The 15,335-nt window shown below is 46.7% G+C and overlaps 1 protein-coding gene across 1 annotated transcript in view; it reads right to left on the bottom strand.

Moving 5' to 3' along the window:
* The window catches only part of LOC107388255 (ras-related protein Rab-26), a 168,803-nt gene that overhangs the window by 64,094 nt on the left and 89,374 nt on the right, over window positions 1-15,335 (bottom strand). Inside the window, exon 5 of the mRNA XM_015963702.3 lies at window positions 7,356-7,408. Within this exon, the coding sequence (XP_015819188.1) occupies window positions 7,356-7,408 (53 nt within the window). The remainder of the gene's footprint in view (window positions 1-7,355; window positions 7,409-15,335) is intronic.

The raw sequence follows: 15,335 nt of genomic DNA, 5'->3' as shown, positions 1-15,335 counted from the left end.
AAAAGGATATTTCATCAACATTTAAATTAGAGCTGCAGCTAGAGAATATTTTAGTAATTGAGTATTCTAAAGAACAACTGGTCAAGTACTCAGATATACATATCCCACACTTGACTTAACCGTTATTCTTTAAGCACTTTCCAGACACAAATATGCCACCAGAGTGCCTTACCAACATACATAAAATACAATAAATTAAATAAGCAGATAAAAACAGTAATTAGAAAACAACAATAAAAATAAGAAAAAAAATAGCAACACTATCAGTCACCCATCTTATTGAGTGTCAGGTCACGGGGACAGCAGTATAAGCAGAGAGGCCCAGACCTCCCTTTACCCAGCCACTTGGACCAGCTCCTTCGGGTGATCCCAAGGCATTCCCTGGCCAGCCGAGAAACATAGTCCCTCCAGCGTTTTCCTTTAGAGCTCCTCCTGGTTGGATGTGCCCGAAAAACCACACCAGGAAGGCGTCCAGGAAGTTGACTACCTCAACTGGCTCCTCTCGATGTGGAGGAGCAGCAGATCTACTCTAAGCCCCTCCCAGACGACCAAGCTTCACACGTTATTTCCAAGGGACAGCCCAGACACCCTGCGGAAAAACTTACTTTGGCCGCTTTTGTCCGCAATCTTCTTCTTTTGGTCACTACCCAAAGCTCGTGACCATAGGTAAGAGTAGAAATGATAATGATAAATGACCCGCACTTGTATAGCGCCTCTCAGAGTAAGGACTCCAAAGCACTTTACACTACAGTGTATCATTCAACCATTCACACACACATTCACACACTGATGGTGATGAACTACTATGTAGCCACAGCTGTCCTGAGGCACACTGAGAGGCAAGGCTGCCGAGCACAGGCGCCACCAGTCCCTCCGACCACCACCAGCAGGCAAGGTGGGTTAAGTGTCTTGCCCAAGGACACATTAGCAGAATTCTCTGTCCAGAGCTGGGATAATGTAGATCAACCAGTAAATCGATCGGTACAACAGCTGCATCACTGCAGATGCAGCACCACCATAAACAGCAGGGATACCAATATCGAACCATGTGATTCGTCAGGACGCCACTTCTTTTAAATTCATCAGCAGCACTGCCACTTCACTAGAGGTTGACGATATTGGTTTTTCTATTGCAGATACCGATATGTAGGAGACATGGTCAGCCAATGGCCAATATGTACTGCTGATGATTATGGGCCAAATTCCATGGCCAATATCTAGACATTTTTTACTTTACTTTACATTTTTACTTATTTTCATGCTGAAATGTCACTAATAACATCAGTTGATGAACATCATTTCTGAAGCTGAATCCATTTTTAAACTCTAAATTTAACTAACTGTTAAATCTCGACTTTGTGTACTGCTCAGTGTTAAAGTCAGAAACCTACATAAAGTTAATTTAGAATATTAACTATGCAGATGTTATTAGTGAACATAAAAATTAGGGATGGACCATATATCGGCGTCAATATCGGTATCGGCCGATGTTAGTCATTGTTTAGCATATCGGTATCGGTGCGATAAATAAAACCGGGCCGATATTAACAATCAATATTTTTTCCATCTCGTCTCCATTTGTTTGCCTGTTTCAGAGGGTGAGGGGGGTGATGGCTAACTGTTTAGTCATGTGAAGGGTGAATGAAATCATCTCAGAACTGTAAATGTGTGTGTTGTGTGTACATAATGATGTAAATTCAGCTTTAATAATTTTCATTCTATACAAAATCTGTTGATTTTAAAGCATTAATGTCAGTATATGGCTGTGCAGTGGTTAGAGCTGTTGCCTTGCAGCAAGAAGGTCCTGGGTTCGCTTCCCGGCCTGGGATCTTTCTGCATGGAGTTTGCATGTCCTCCCTGTGCATGCGTGGGTTCTCTCCGGGTACTCCGGCTTCCTCCCACAGTCCAAAAACATGACTGTTAGGTTAATTGGTTTGTCTAAATGGTCCTTAAGTGTGAAAGTGTGTGTGTGTGTGTGTGTGTGTGTGTGTGTGTGTGTGTGTGTGTGTGTGTGTGTGTGTGTGTGTGTGTGTGTGTGATTGTTTGTCCTGTGTGTCTCTGTGTTGCCCTGCGATGGACTGGCTCTCTGTCCAGGGTGTACCCTGCCTGATTGCCCGTTGACCGCTGGAGATAGGCACCAGCCAACCTTTTATCCAAAGCGACTTACAATTTATAACCTATAGTAAGTAAGTACCGTAAGTAAGCAAGTAAAGTTTATTTATATAGCGCCTTTCACAGATATAAATCACAAAGCGCTGTACAACATGAGTAAAATCAGGGCAAATACCTCAAACCAATAAAAACATAATAAAAACAATAGCAGTGACAACAATAGTAACCAAAATCAGGAGTAAAAACAAAGTCAAGGTGTGAACAAGAACAAAGCCATATTTTAGAATATTTAGCGGGGGAAAGCCTGGATGAAAAGGTGAGTTTTAAGATGTTTTTTGAAGAACTCTACAGATTTCAAGAGATGGAGATTTGAAGGCAGACTGTTCGAAAGTCTGGGGGCAATAGACTGAAAGGCCCTGTCCCCTTTGGTTTTTAGTCTGGTTCGAGGAACAGCCAGGAGGTTTTCAGATGTGGATCGGAGGTTCTGTTTAGTGGCGTGTGGGGATAAAAGCTCAGACAAATAGCTTGGAGCCTGGTTGTTAAGAGCTCTATAGGTCAGCACTAAAACTTTAAACTGTATTCTAAATTCTACCGGGAGCCAGTGGAGGGACTGTAAAACTGGGGTGATGTGAGCTCGTCTGCTGGATTTGGTTAGGTCTGGCTGCTGCATTTTGGACGGTTTGAAGGCGTGAGAGGGAGGTTTTGCTGAGACCAGTAAAAAGAGCGTTACAGTAGACTAAGCGTGATGACACAAAGGCGTGGATGATTTTTTCCAGATCTGCAGTAGAAACCAGTTTACGGACTTTTGAAATGTTTCTCAGTTGGAAGAAACAAGAGGGGGAGATGGTTTTGACGTGTGTGTCTAAACATAAAACCGGATCAAAAATAACTCCCAGGTTTCTAATGTTGGCCTTGGCTGATGGGCAAAAGGAGGCCATTTCTTGCTCGATTTTTGGTTGAAGTTCCGGGGGTGCAGAGATCAGGGTCTCTGTCTTGTTGGCGTTGAGAACAAGAAAGTTGCTGGACAGCCAGTTTCTGATCTGGGTCAGGCAGAGTACAAGGGTGGCCAGCCTGTCCAACTGGTGTGGCATGAAGGACATAGAGAGCTGTATATCGTCAGTGTAGATGTGGTAGGAGATGTCTGGGAAAGATTGAATGATGCCAGCTAGAGGAAGAATATAGAATGCAAATAGTAGAGGCCCTAGAACTGAACCTTGTGGGACCCCGCATGTTAGAGAAGCAGTGTCTGAAGAGAAGGTTTCTAACTTCACTGTGAATGTTCTGTTAGTGGCATAGGAAGAGAGCCAGTCTAGAGCAGAACCTGAAATCCCAGCCAGGGTATTTAACCTGTTTAGTAGAACGTTGTGGTCTACAGTGTCAAAAGCTGCACTGAGGTCAAGCAGGACCATGACAAAGCATTTCCCAGCATCAGCAGCCATCAGGAGGTCATTATGCACCCTTACTAGAGCAGTCTCGGTTGAGTGCTGCTTCAGAAAGCTAGATTGGAAGGGGTCAGAGATCTTTGACTTGGAAAACCAGCATCTGAGTTGGGTTTCCACAATCTTCTCAAGTACTTTACTAATGAAAGGTAGTTTAGAAATGGGCCTAAAGTTACTGGTGGAGCTGGTGTCAAGGTTGGGTTTCTTTAAGAGAGGAGTCACTACTGCATTTTTAAAGTAAGATGGAACACAGCTTTGGCTCAGTGAACTGTTGATCATAGTCAACAGAGATGGACTGATGGAGGCAAGGGACCCGACTAAGACAGAGGGAGGTAAGATGTCTGATGAGCATGATGAGAGCTTCATCTGACTGATTATTGAGGCTAAGTCATTAAGTGTAATTGGGGAGAATGAGGTGAAAGACTCGGAGCACCGGGGGGCCTCCCCTCTGGGGGGGGGGGGGGGGGGGGGGTAGCTGGTGGAATGCTGGATCTCAGATTCAGCACCTTGTTGGCAAAAAAGTGGAGAAATCTGTTACAGTCATCAGCTGAAGAAAGCTGAGCCTGCTGCAGAGGAGAAGAAACGATGCTGGAGATGGTATCAAACAAAACCTTAGGATTATTCTTATTTTGACATATGAGGTTGCTGAAGAAAGAAGACCTGGCACTTTCTACAGCTTTGTTGTATGACTCTAGAAGTTCTTTAAAATATTCGCGATGAACAACCAGACCTGTCCTCTTCCACCGTCGTTCCACTTTTCTATAGGAGCGTCTAAGATCAAGAATCTGGTTGTTACGCCAGGGTGAACTGGAGGCACTGGAACTGTGGCTGGTTTTGTAAGGGGCGACCTGATCTAGAATTTTGAGGCAGTGATCATTAAATGAGTTGGTAAGGAGTGCAACGTCATCAGAGGAAGGAGGTACAAAGTCAAAGAGGGAGGAGAAATTTAAAATGGTAGAACTGTTGATAATACATTGTTGCTTGGCAGAGTCTGGTAAAAGAGATTCAGAATTTAGGTTAATATGAAAATAAACTGACTTATGGTCACTGAACACAACATCATTTATCTGCAGCTCATCAACAAGAAGTCCGTAGGAAAAGACCAGATCCAGGGTGTGGCCTGCTCTGTGAGTGGGACCAAACACGTGTTGAGAGAAGTTAACCCTCTGATGCATGAATTATGAAATCTTCAACCATGATTTTTTAAACAATTTTTTTCATTCATCTTTAGGTGTGAATGAAACAAATTTCAACAAATATTTTTTGTGACATTTTGTTAATTTACAAATAATTTATTACATGTCCACCTCAGTGGACAGTGTGCATTCTGAACATGAAATATGTTGGATTGCCTTACTGAAGTCCAAAGGGAGGGGCTCACATGCAATAAAGTCTTCAACAGCTGTGCTTAATAGCAAAAATAAATAAATAACAATTTTGAGTACCTGTCCACTGTAGTGACCATTATGCATCAAAGGGTTAAAAGAGTTCATCATGTTTAGGAACTCCCTGGTAGAGCTGTTAGATAGACCGTCAGCATGGATGTTGAAATCTCCAACAATGATTATGCTGTCTAGTTTAATAGTAGAAGATAGGAGATCCTGAAAGTCAGACAGGAAGGATGAAGTAGATCCAGGTGGGCGATAGACCAGAATTCCATTAACTGGTAGAGCTCGACCAATTTTAATCATGATCATCTCAAATGAGCTGTAGGAGTTTGAGGATATAATTTGGCACGAAAAGTGTTTTTTAAAGATAACAGCTGTTCCTCCACCGCGGCCTGTGGTCCGTGGAGAAGAGAAGAAAGAGCAGCCTTGAGGACAGAGCTCACGGAGATGAGTGACGTTATTTTCGCGCTGCCACGACTCAGACATCCACAAAAAGTTTAATTTTTTGGTGCAGAACAGATCGTTTAGGATGTGAGACTTGTTAGCGATGGAGCACGCGTTAATTAACGTCATTTTCGCAGAGAAATCTGGCGATGTGTGTACCGCAGGCTCCATATTGGCGGTCGGCTGGCGGGCTAAGCTACGTAGCGACTCCAGGCTATGCCCGCGGAGGTTCTTTACCTTCAGGTAGCGACCTGCATCAGGGGCACCATTGAACAGCGAGATCAGCCCAACTCCCTTGAGTTTCTGTTGGATCCACCACAACACAGCCGCGGAGCAGCGATCGGGAAGAGCTTCACCTGTCAGGATCTTTCGGAGCTGAACGAAGAAGCCAGCTCTCTTCCCCCATTTCCTCTTCCATGGCCTCCGAGGCAGCGGCAGGCCCACAGGTAACAAAGGGCCGACACCTGGGTTAACGCCAGGTTCCAGAGGCGGTGGAAAAGCAGGTCCGGTATCGGAGTTCTGGAGGTTGATCATTGCGGACCTGATTGACAATAGTAAGTCTCGATCATATGTTAGCAGGGAATCCGCACCAGATAGAGAAAAAACAATAAAAAACAACAAATAACCACAACAGATCAGGAGCCTAGCAGACGCACAGCCACTCATGGGCGCCATCTTGCCAAGAAGACAAATGATATAGGGCATATTGTGGTCTGTGGGGGAAACCGGAGTACCGGGAGGAAACCCACGCATGCATGGGGAGAACACGCAACTCCATGCAGAAAGGCCACAGCCGAATTTCGAACCTGCAACCTTCGTGCTGCGAGGCAGCAATGTTAACCACTGTGCCACCATGCAGCCCAGATCCTCTTCTGTGCCCCAGACAAGCTGGTTCCCAAAGTCAGAGACTCTCTTGGTCAGCTTGCTTCTCACACCAAACCTTCTGTCAGGAATCTTGGCGTGACCTTTGACCCAGCTCTCACCCTAGATTCTCATGTCCGTTGTATTGTTCGCTCTTCCTTCTTCCATCTCAGGAACATTGCAAAGCTGAGTCCCATTCTCTCCCGCTCTGAACTTGAGACTGTTCTCCACACCTTCATCTCCTCACGCTTAGACTACTGTAACTCTTTTCACGTGTCTGAGCAGAACCTCCCTGAACCGTCTACAGGTGGTTCAAAATGCATGGCTAAAGACCAAAGGTGACAGATCATTTGCTGCTGTGGCCCCCAGACTCTGGACCCCCACCCCCACCCCCGAGCCTGAGATCAGTGGACTCAGTGGTCTCCTTGAAAAAGCAGCTGAAACTCACTTGTTCAAGCTGGTTTTTGTGTGACCTTCATCACCACCCTCTCCTTATTCTGTTCTTTCTACTTATTCCACCTTTCCCAGGATCCACCAACTGCCCTCTTTCATGTTCATTTTCTCTCTCCCTTTCCTTACATGTTTTAATCACAATTTTATTTTTTTTGCCATTTAAAACACTTTTTAATTATCTTTTTATTATCTTTTTTATGTTTTTTTTTTTTTTTTGGTTTCGTGAAGCACCTCGTGAATTTTATCTTGGGATAGTTTTCTTTTGTTACAGTCAAAAGGAACTAGTCCCAAAATAAAACAACTATTGTAATAAAACAGCATTACTAAAAGGGGAAACAACTTCAGTAAATCAGTACAGATGTACTGTTTTTATGAAGCTAAGAGCAATTACCCGTAAGAGGTCAGAGCGAGATGAAACGAAAATGGGTTTCACCTAAGGACCCGTTTCGGCTGTGTTATTTTGGTAATTTAGGTGTTTTGGACAAAAATTGAAAATGCCCTTTTGGGTCATTTTCAGTCGAAATTGTTTCTAATCAAATGGTTATAAAAAGACAGTTTTCACATGAAGTTGTTTCTCCAGCCAGATGTTGTTCAGAGAGAGTTTTCGAAAACAAATCAGATCTTATAAATTAGCAGAATAACCTTTTGCTACACTTACCCTGATGTTGTCGAAGGAGGCTCTGTTCCTGACATCATACAAGAGGAGGAGAGCTGGTGAGAGAAATAAAAAAATACTGTTGTTTAAGTTGTATACGTCTAAAAAAATGAACCGTCTGAACAGTCTGATCTTAAATATTCGATCATTAGGAACGCTGGGTTACCATAAGGTACATTTGCTGTTAGGATCTGCTCCAACCCCTCTGACTCTTGGTCTCATGTACCCCTAGTTGTTTATGGACTCACCTGACCCTTGTTAACCTACCCATGTGTTTCTGATTATACTCCAAAGTGTTTTTATTGATCCTATTGGCACAAATCTAATCCTATACATTTTCTCACTAATAGTTTGCTGGTTGAATGGGGGAAAGCTCTGTGCGTTTACCATAGCAATTTTTGGTCATTCAGCTAATGTCGACGCTCCCAGAGGCAGGATTCGCAGATTTTGACTGCGGTGGACCAGCGAAGCCCGATATCCTCAGTCAGCTTACCTAGTTATGATTTTGTTACTAAACAGGCCGGAAGTGCCTTTACTTCTGAGTTGCTCTACCGAGTCTTTCTTGCTAAAAATGCCCAGAAAAAACTCTGTTAGCTTCAGGTTAGCATGTAGCTAATATCCCACTGATCTCCGAATGTGGAGCATGAGCTGATGCAAAGGCCAAAGTGCTCGGCTACGATCACAGCGGTCTGAGGTTCTGCTTGCAATTTAACAGTCCCAGTCCATAATATACGTATCTCCACAGGCGACCAACATGACTACAGCCTCATACGGCAGCTGGTCAGCCGTGCGAGTGGGATACCCCAGTCCTCAGAGCCCCTTCTTAGCTTCTTGGGTTAGCTAAGTTAGCTAGTAGCTACACTGATTCATTTCTTCAGACTGTAACAGCCTCACCCTCAGGTCCACCTCTTTTCCAATTTTTGTATTGTCTCGGAGTGACTAGAAATGTGACGCGGTCAAAATGGCGGTGGTGGGAACCTCTCACTTTATATCAAAAACATAATTCCAGCCTATGGAAATTATTTGTCTAGTATAGGGCTGTCACGGTAACCGCAAAAATGAAATATCGCAATATGAAGAAACCCACCGCGCTGCATCATGGGTCACCGCGATTACTGAACGTGATTCAACTCAATGATGCATGTTGAGAAGGATGGCTGCACTGGTATCAAAACGAAACGTTACTTCGCTCCTTTGGGAGCACTTTGGCTTTCAGTACGTCAGCTGCTGCGCAGCCAGAGTCCTTGGCTGAGACAGAGCTGCCACCGGCGGCAAATAAATAAATAAATAAATAAACGCTCGGAGACCTGCTGAAGTCCCGGAAGAGCACTGCTTCTGCAACCGTCCCGAAGAGAGTTTGAGCCGAGCTGGAGCTCACTCGCTACCTGTAGGAGGAATGCATCCACCCTAAAGAAACCCCCCTGACATGGTGGAGCAACAACCGGGAGAGATTCCCTTTGCTCGCCAGAGTCGCACGCAGGTACGTGTGCGTTAAAGTTTCTCACTCCCCCTCATTTTCTCTCTTTTATGTTTGTTTGTGACCTCTCCTCCTGAATCAGTGTGTCTGGTTAAGTGCAACGAGCGCACCATCCGAGAGGGTTTTCAGTGTTGCTGGAAATGTTGCCACCCCTCTCAGATCCTCTCTCAAACCGTATATGGTTAACATGCTGGTTTTCCTTGTGGGCAACAAGGACGTGACCGAGCTATAAATCACCGTCATTCGTGTTTGTGAAAGTGAAAGTGAAATGATAGTGCCCCGCACCCGGTACATGTAATTTTTTATGCTTGATTTTAAACAACTAAACAAAATGGGGACTTGTTTCTTATTTGTTAGATGCTGCAGCCAAATTTGCATTTAAAAGTTTAACCTCCTGAATTTTGTTGTTTTTAAGTTCAGTCGGACTCCGACTGTCGGAGAAAAAAATGTTACTGCGATCTGTGTTGTTACTGCCCTTTGATCTGCATTCAGTAAAGTGTTATAAAAGAAGGCATGGCAATTTTTAACCTTTTTTTAAATGTGTAAGCATTATGTTTAGATAGCACTGTGTCAGGGTGCGCTGGTGAGTGGAGCGGAGGTGAGGATCCAAATGCAGGGGAGAAAGCAGGCAGGCAGACAAACTGGACAACTGAAAGGGTTTTAATGATTCACGCACGCAGGACATGGAAACAATGAAGCAACAAGAGACAAAGGAGGAGCTCTGCAGGCTGGGCCGGGGACAGAGTCTCTGCAGGCTGGGCCGGGGACAGAGTCTCTGCAGGCTGGGCCGGGGACAAAGCCCCTTGGACGGGCTGGACCGGAGACTCGTAGAAGAGCTGGACCGGATACGGTATGACCTCCAGAACCACCGTTGGCACTGGAGACGGTGGAGACGTCGGACTAGAGGGAGCGCCGACCTCTGGACAGGAGAGAGCGTCGACCTCTGGACAGGAGAGAGCGTCGACCTCTGGACAGGAGAGAGCGTCGACCTCTGGACAGGAGAGAGCGTCGACCTCTGGACAGGAGAGAGCGTCGACCTCTGGACTGGAGAGAGCATCCTCAGACGAGCCAACTTCAGAGGCGACGTCGTCAGACGAGCCGACTTCAGACGAGCCGACTTCAGAGGCGACGTCGTCAGACGAGCCGACTTCAGACGAGCCGACTTCAGAGGCGACGTCGTCAGACGAGCCGACTTCAGACGAGCCGACTTTAGAGGCGACGTCGTCAGACGAGCCGACTTCAGACGAGCAGACTTGGGAGGCACCGTCGTCAGACGAGCAGACTTGGGAGCCGACTTCAGACGAGCCGACTTGGGAGGCGCCGTCGTCAGACGAGCAGACTTGGGAGGCGCCGTCGTCAGACGAGCAGACTTGGGAGGCGCCGTCGTCAGACGAGCAGACTTGGGAGGCGACGTCGTCAGACGAGCAGACTTGGGAGGCGACGTCGTCAGACGAGCAGACTTGGGAGGCGACGTCGTCAGACGAGCAGACTTGGGAGGCGACGTCGTCAGACGAGCCAACTTCAGGATTGGAGGCGACGTCGTCAGACGAGCCAACTTCAGGATTGGAGGCTACGTCGTCAGACGAGCCAACTTCAGGATTGGAGGCGAATTCATCAGACGAGCCAACTTCAGGATTGGAGGCGACATCATCAGGACAGGAACGGGCGTCGACTTCTGGACAGGCATGGGCGTCGACTTCTGGACAGGCACGGGCGTCGACTTCTGGACAGGCACGGGCGTCGACTTCTGGACAGGCACGGGCGTCGACTTCTGGACAGGAACGGGCGTCGACTTCTGGACAGGAACGGGCGTCGACTTCTGGACAGGAACGGGCGTCGACTTCTGGACAGGAACGAGCGTCGACTTCAGGACAGGAACGAGCGTCGACTTCAGGACAGGAACGAGCGTCGACTTCCATCGACTTCAGGTCCGGGGGCGTCGGCTTCGGGTCCGGAGGCGTCGACTTCTGGTCCGGAACCAGAACCATCTGCTTCGGGGTCAGAACCGTCTGCTTCTGGGCCGGAACCGGAACCGTCTGCTTCGACGCCCGAACCTTCGGCTTCTGGGCCGGAACCGGAACCGTCTGCTGCGGGGCCCGAACCTTCTGCTTTTGGGCCGGGACCGCCTGCTTCCGGACCGGTATCATCAGTTTCTGGGCTGGAGGCAGAGCTGCTGCAGGAGGAGCTGCCTGGCCAGGCTGGACCAGATGCGGTGCGACCTCCGGGACCACCGCTGGAACTGGATGCGGAGCGTCCACCGGGGCCACTGCTGGAGCTGGCTGCGACAGAGCAGGTGGTGCTGAGAACTGTGAAAGCAGGGAGGACAGACCGTCCAGCTGACGCTCCTTAAGGCTGAGGGTCCAATGGAGCTGGGCCAGCTTAGCCCGGAGATCGGCGAGCTCCGCTGGGTGAACACCGGGCTCGCTCGTCTGGTCCTGAGATGAGGAGGATAGAGCGTCCAGGCGGGATTCCTGGAAGCTGATGAGCTGGCGGAACCGGCCAAGCTCCGCCTGGAGACTGACGAGCTCAGTCAGCTGGGCTGCGGCCAATGCTCCTCCCTCAGCAGATGACGGAGGCGCCGATTGGGTCGGAGGTCTGGCCGGGGGCTTGTCCAAACTGCTGCGCAGAGCAGGGGCAACGGCGGGCACACAACTCCATCCCGGTACACAGGACTGCGGGGCAGCCCGGCGTCTCTCCCCACGCCGTGGACCAACGCCGGGGGAGCACACAGCCAGACGGGTGCCCACGTAACTGGAGTGATCCGAACGCATCTCTCGATCCGGTCTCTCATCAGGCGCTGGGAGGGTGGAGAGGAAGGCCGAGGGTGCACGCTGACGCCGTCGTCCGCGGCGAGGCGGAGCTGAAGCTGGAGCTGGAGAAGCCGGGTGGTGGCTTGGAGCGAGCCACTGGAGCAGGTACTCCCTCGGGAGAATCTCCCCGCTGGGTCCTTCAACTGGGGGTTGCTTCATTCTGTCAGGGTGCGCTGGTGAGTGGAGCGGAGGTGAGGATCCAAATGCAGGGGAGAAAGCAGGCAGGCAGACAAACTGGACAACTGAAAGGGTTTTAATGATTCACGCACGCAGGACATGGAAACAATGAAGCAACAAGAGACAAAGGACTGGAGGGGTTTAAATACAGGAGGGCTGGGAGCTTGGGTGATTGGGAAACAAGAGGCAGGTGGGAGCAATCAACAGGGACACAGGCTGAACCAAATGGAGAGACAGGACAGGGTGTGACACACTGCAATAAAAAAAGTGCCTTCAATAATATCGCACACCACAATATTAAGCCACCCTGAATCACCGCAGGGGGAATTCCTCAACCGCGACAGCCCTAGTCTAGTATACAGTATATGTCGATGGTCTGGCCCAACAACTGCATAACTAGTGTGGCTGCAGCCTACAGTATTCAACCCCTATACACTCACCCTCTCCTTTACACATTTCTCTCCACTTTCCTTCTCCATCCTAACTCTTTCACCTCCCAGCTATGGATGATTATTCCACTCTGTAAAAGCGGATGGAGCTTTTTTGTGTTTATTTCAGCAAGGCAAGGGTGTTTAATGAGTTGTAATCGCCACAAGCACTGGCCGACTGTGTCAGACTGAGACTTCACAGACAAGGAGAGGGAGAAAACAGATAAGTCGAAAGGAAGAGAGAGCAAGAATGTGATTATCAGCTCAGTGAGTTAATTTCACCTCTTATTTGTTCTTGCAGTTATCTACTGCTAGAAGCAAACAGAAGTTTTTATGCATTTAGCAAACAAGAGGAGAAAACATTTGTGGCAATTATAAATGAGGTTGCACATTTTAAAACGATTCCCTTTTCCACGTGGTGGTTGTACAGACTGGACATAAAACTTATAATTCATTTAATAATTTTTTTAAAGAGCAACTCACCCCCAAATAAACTTTATTTTGCTGATAAACTAAATAAACGAGTGTCTAATCATGCTGCAGACACGTGTCGTCAATAATTTGGCACTTCAGTGCATCTTAGTTAAAATTTAAATATTCTGCCTAAAACTGGCAGTGTTGTGCCGTTGTCAGGTAAAAACTCTGCACTGTATTTTAATTTAAATCTGCCACCGCTATTGGCTAAGAAGTATGCTATGATGTAAACTGGTACATTATGATGTCACAGTGCTGTCGTGAGCCTGAGTGTGTGTGTATTTGTTAGCGGCTCCGCCCTCTCGGTCTGCCAGGCAACAGCATGTGCTGCATTTTTCAAACATGAAGTGGGAGTGGAGTTAGACTCTGGTAGGGGTTGACTTGCTCTTTAAACATGAATGAACTTAAGTGCATCCTGTAAACACTTAAAAATGCAACACAATGCCTGACTTTTGACAGGCACCACCACCTAGACTACAGGTGCTGGCCAGTAAATTAGAATATCATCAAAAGGTTGAAAATATTTCAGTAATTCCATTCAAAACGTGAAACTTGTACATTATATTCATGCAATGCACACAGACCAATGTATTTCCAATGTTCATTACATTTAAATTTGATATTCATAAGTGACAACTAATGAAAACTCCAAATTTGGTATCTCAAAAAATTAGAATATTCTGAAAAGGCTGAATATAGAAGACACCTGCTGCCACTCTAATCAGCTGATTTACTCAAAACACCTGCAAAGGCCTTTAAAAGGTCCCTCAGTCTTGTTTAGAAGGCACCACAATCATGGGGAAGACTTCTGACTTAACAGCTGTCCAAAAGACAATCATTGACACCTTGCACAAGGAGGGCAAGACACAAAAGGTGATTGCTAAAGAAGCTGGCTGTTCGCAGAGCTCTGTGTCCAAGCACATTAACAGACAGGCGAAGGGACGGAAAAAATGTGGTAGAAAAAAGTGTACAAGCTCTAGGGATAACCGCACCCTGCAGAGAATTGTGACGACAAACCCATTCAAAAATGTGGGGGAGATCCACAAAGAGTGGACTGCAGCTGGAGTCAGCGCTTCAAGAACCACCACGAGGAGACTCATGAAAGACATGGGATTCAGGTGTCGCATTCCGTGTGTCAAGCCACTCTTGAACAAGAAACAGCGCAAGAAGCGTCTCGCCTGGGCCAAGGACAAAAAGGACTGGACTGATGCTGAGTGGTCCAAAGTTATGTTTTCTGATGAAAGCAAGTTCTGCATTTCCTTTGGAAATCAAGGACCCAGAGTCTGGAGGAAGAGCGGAGAAGCACAGAATCCACGTTGCATGAGGTCCAGTGTAAAGTTTCCACCGTCAGTGATGGTGTGGGGTGCCATGTCATCTGCCGGTGTTGGCCCACTCTGTTTCCTGAGGTCCAGGGTCAATGCAGCCGTCTACCAGGAAGTTTTAGAGCACTTCATGCTTCCTGCTGCTGACCAACTTTATGGGGATGCAGACTTCACCTTTCAACAGGACTTGGCACCTGCACACAGTGCCAAAACCACCAGCACCTGGTTCAAGGACCATGGTATCCCTGTCCTTGATTGGCCAGCAAACTCGCCTGACCTTAACCCCATAGAAAATCTATGGGGTATTGTGAAGCGGAGGATGCAATACGCTAGACCCAACAATGCAGAGGAGCTGAAGACGACTATCAGAGCAACCTGGGCTCTCATAACACCTGAGCAGTGCCACAGACTGATCGAGTCCATGCCACGCCGCATTACTGCAGTTATTGAGGCAAAAGGAGCCCCGACTAAGTATTGAGTGCTATACATGCACATTCTTTTCATGTTCATTCTTTTCAGTTGGCCAACATTAGAGAAACAAACATTTTTTCATTGGCCTTTAGAATATTCTAATTTTCTGAGATACCAGATTTGATGTTTTCATTGGTTGTCACCTATAAATATCAAAATTAAACGTAATAAACATCGGAAATACATTGGTCTGTGTGCATTGCATGAATATAATGTACAAGTTTCACGTTTTGAATGGAATTACTGAAATATTTTCAACCTTTTGATGATATTCTAATTTACTGGCCAGCACCTGTATGTCTCCTGCATTAAAATTGTAGGAATGAGATGCGCTGAGACGAGGATAAAAAACTTCTATCCATCATATTTCAGATAATGATCTATGTCGATGCTCCCTCCCTAACCTCAGCTGCGTTTTTTCTCCTGAAAACCTAAACAGCCAATCCAGGATGACATAGACACAAATCTAAGCAAACAACTAACGGCAGCATGCTCTGATCAGACATGACAGTTCTGTTTTAGGTGTTTTTGAAGTAATGATCCTGCCACAAACACAACACTCAGTTGTGAAGAGAACAGACTATATTTCATTTCCAGCACAAAAAGACAAGCAAAACGTTGAGAGAAAAGGAGGTGAGCTAAACAGAAGGGCTGAATTGATTAGTTCAAAACCCTTTTACAGGTGAAATGGTTTAACAAATCAAAACATTTATTAGAATAATTTGTTATAATTCTGTTATGCTCTTTCTTTACTATACCACTGTAGCCAGTCAGTTTCTAACAGGCCTACCTAACCTAAACAAATGGCCTTAGTCAGGTCTTCA

Source organism: Nothobranchius furzeri, chromosome 16 (genome assembly GCF_043380555.1).
Source record: "Nothobranchius furzeri strain GRZ-AD chromosome 16, NfurGRZ-RIMD1, whole genome shotgun sequence".
NCBI lineage: Eukaryota > Metazoa > Chordata > Actinopteri > Cyprinodontiformes > Nothobranchiidae > Nothobranchius > Nothobranchius furzeri.
The sequence above is the reverse complement of the archived record's forward strand: the minus strand, read 5'-3'. Positions and strand labels throughout refer to the sequence as shown.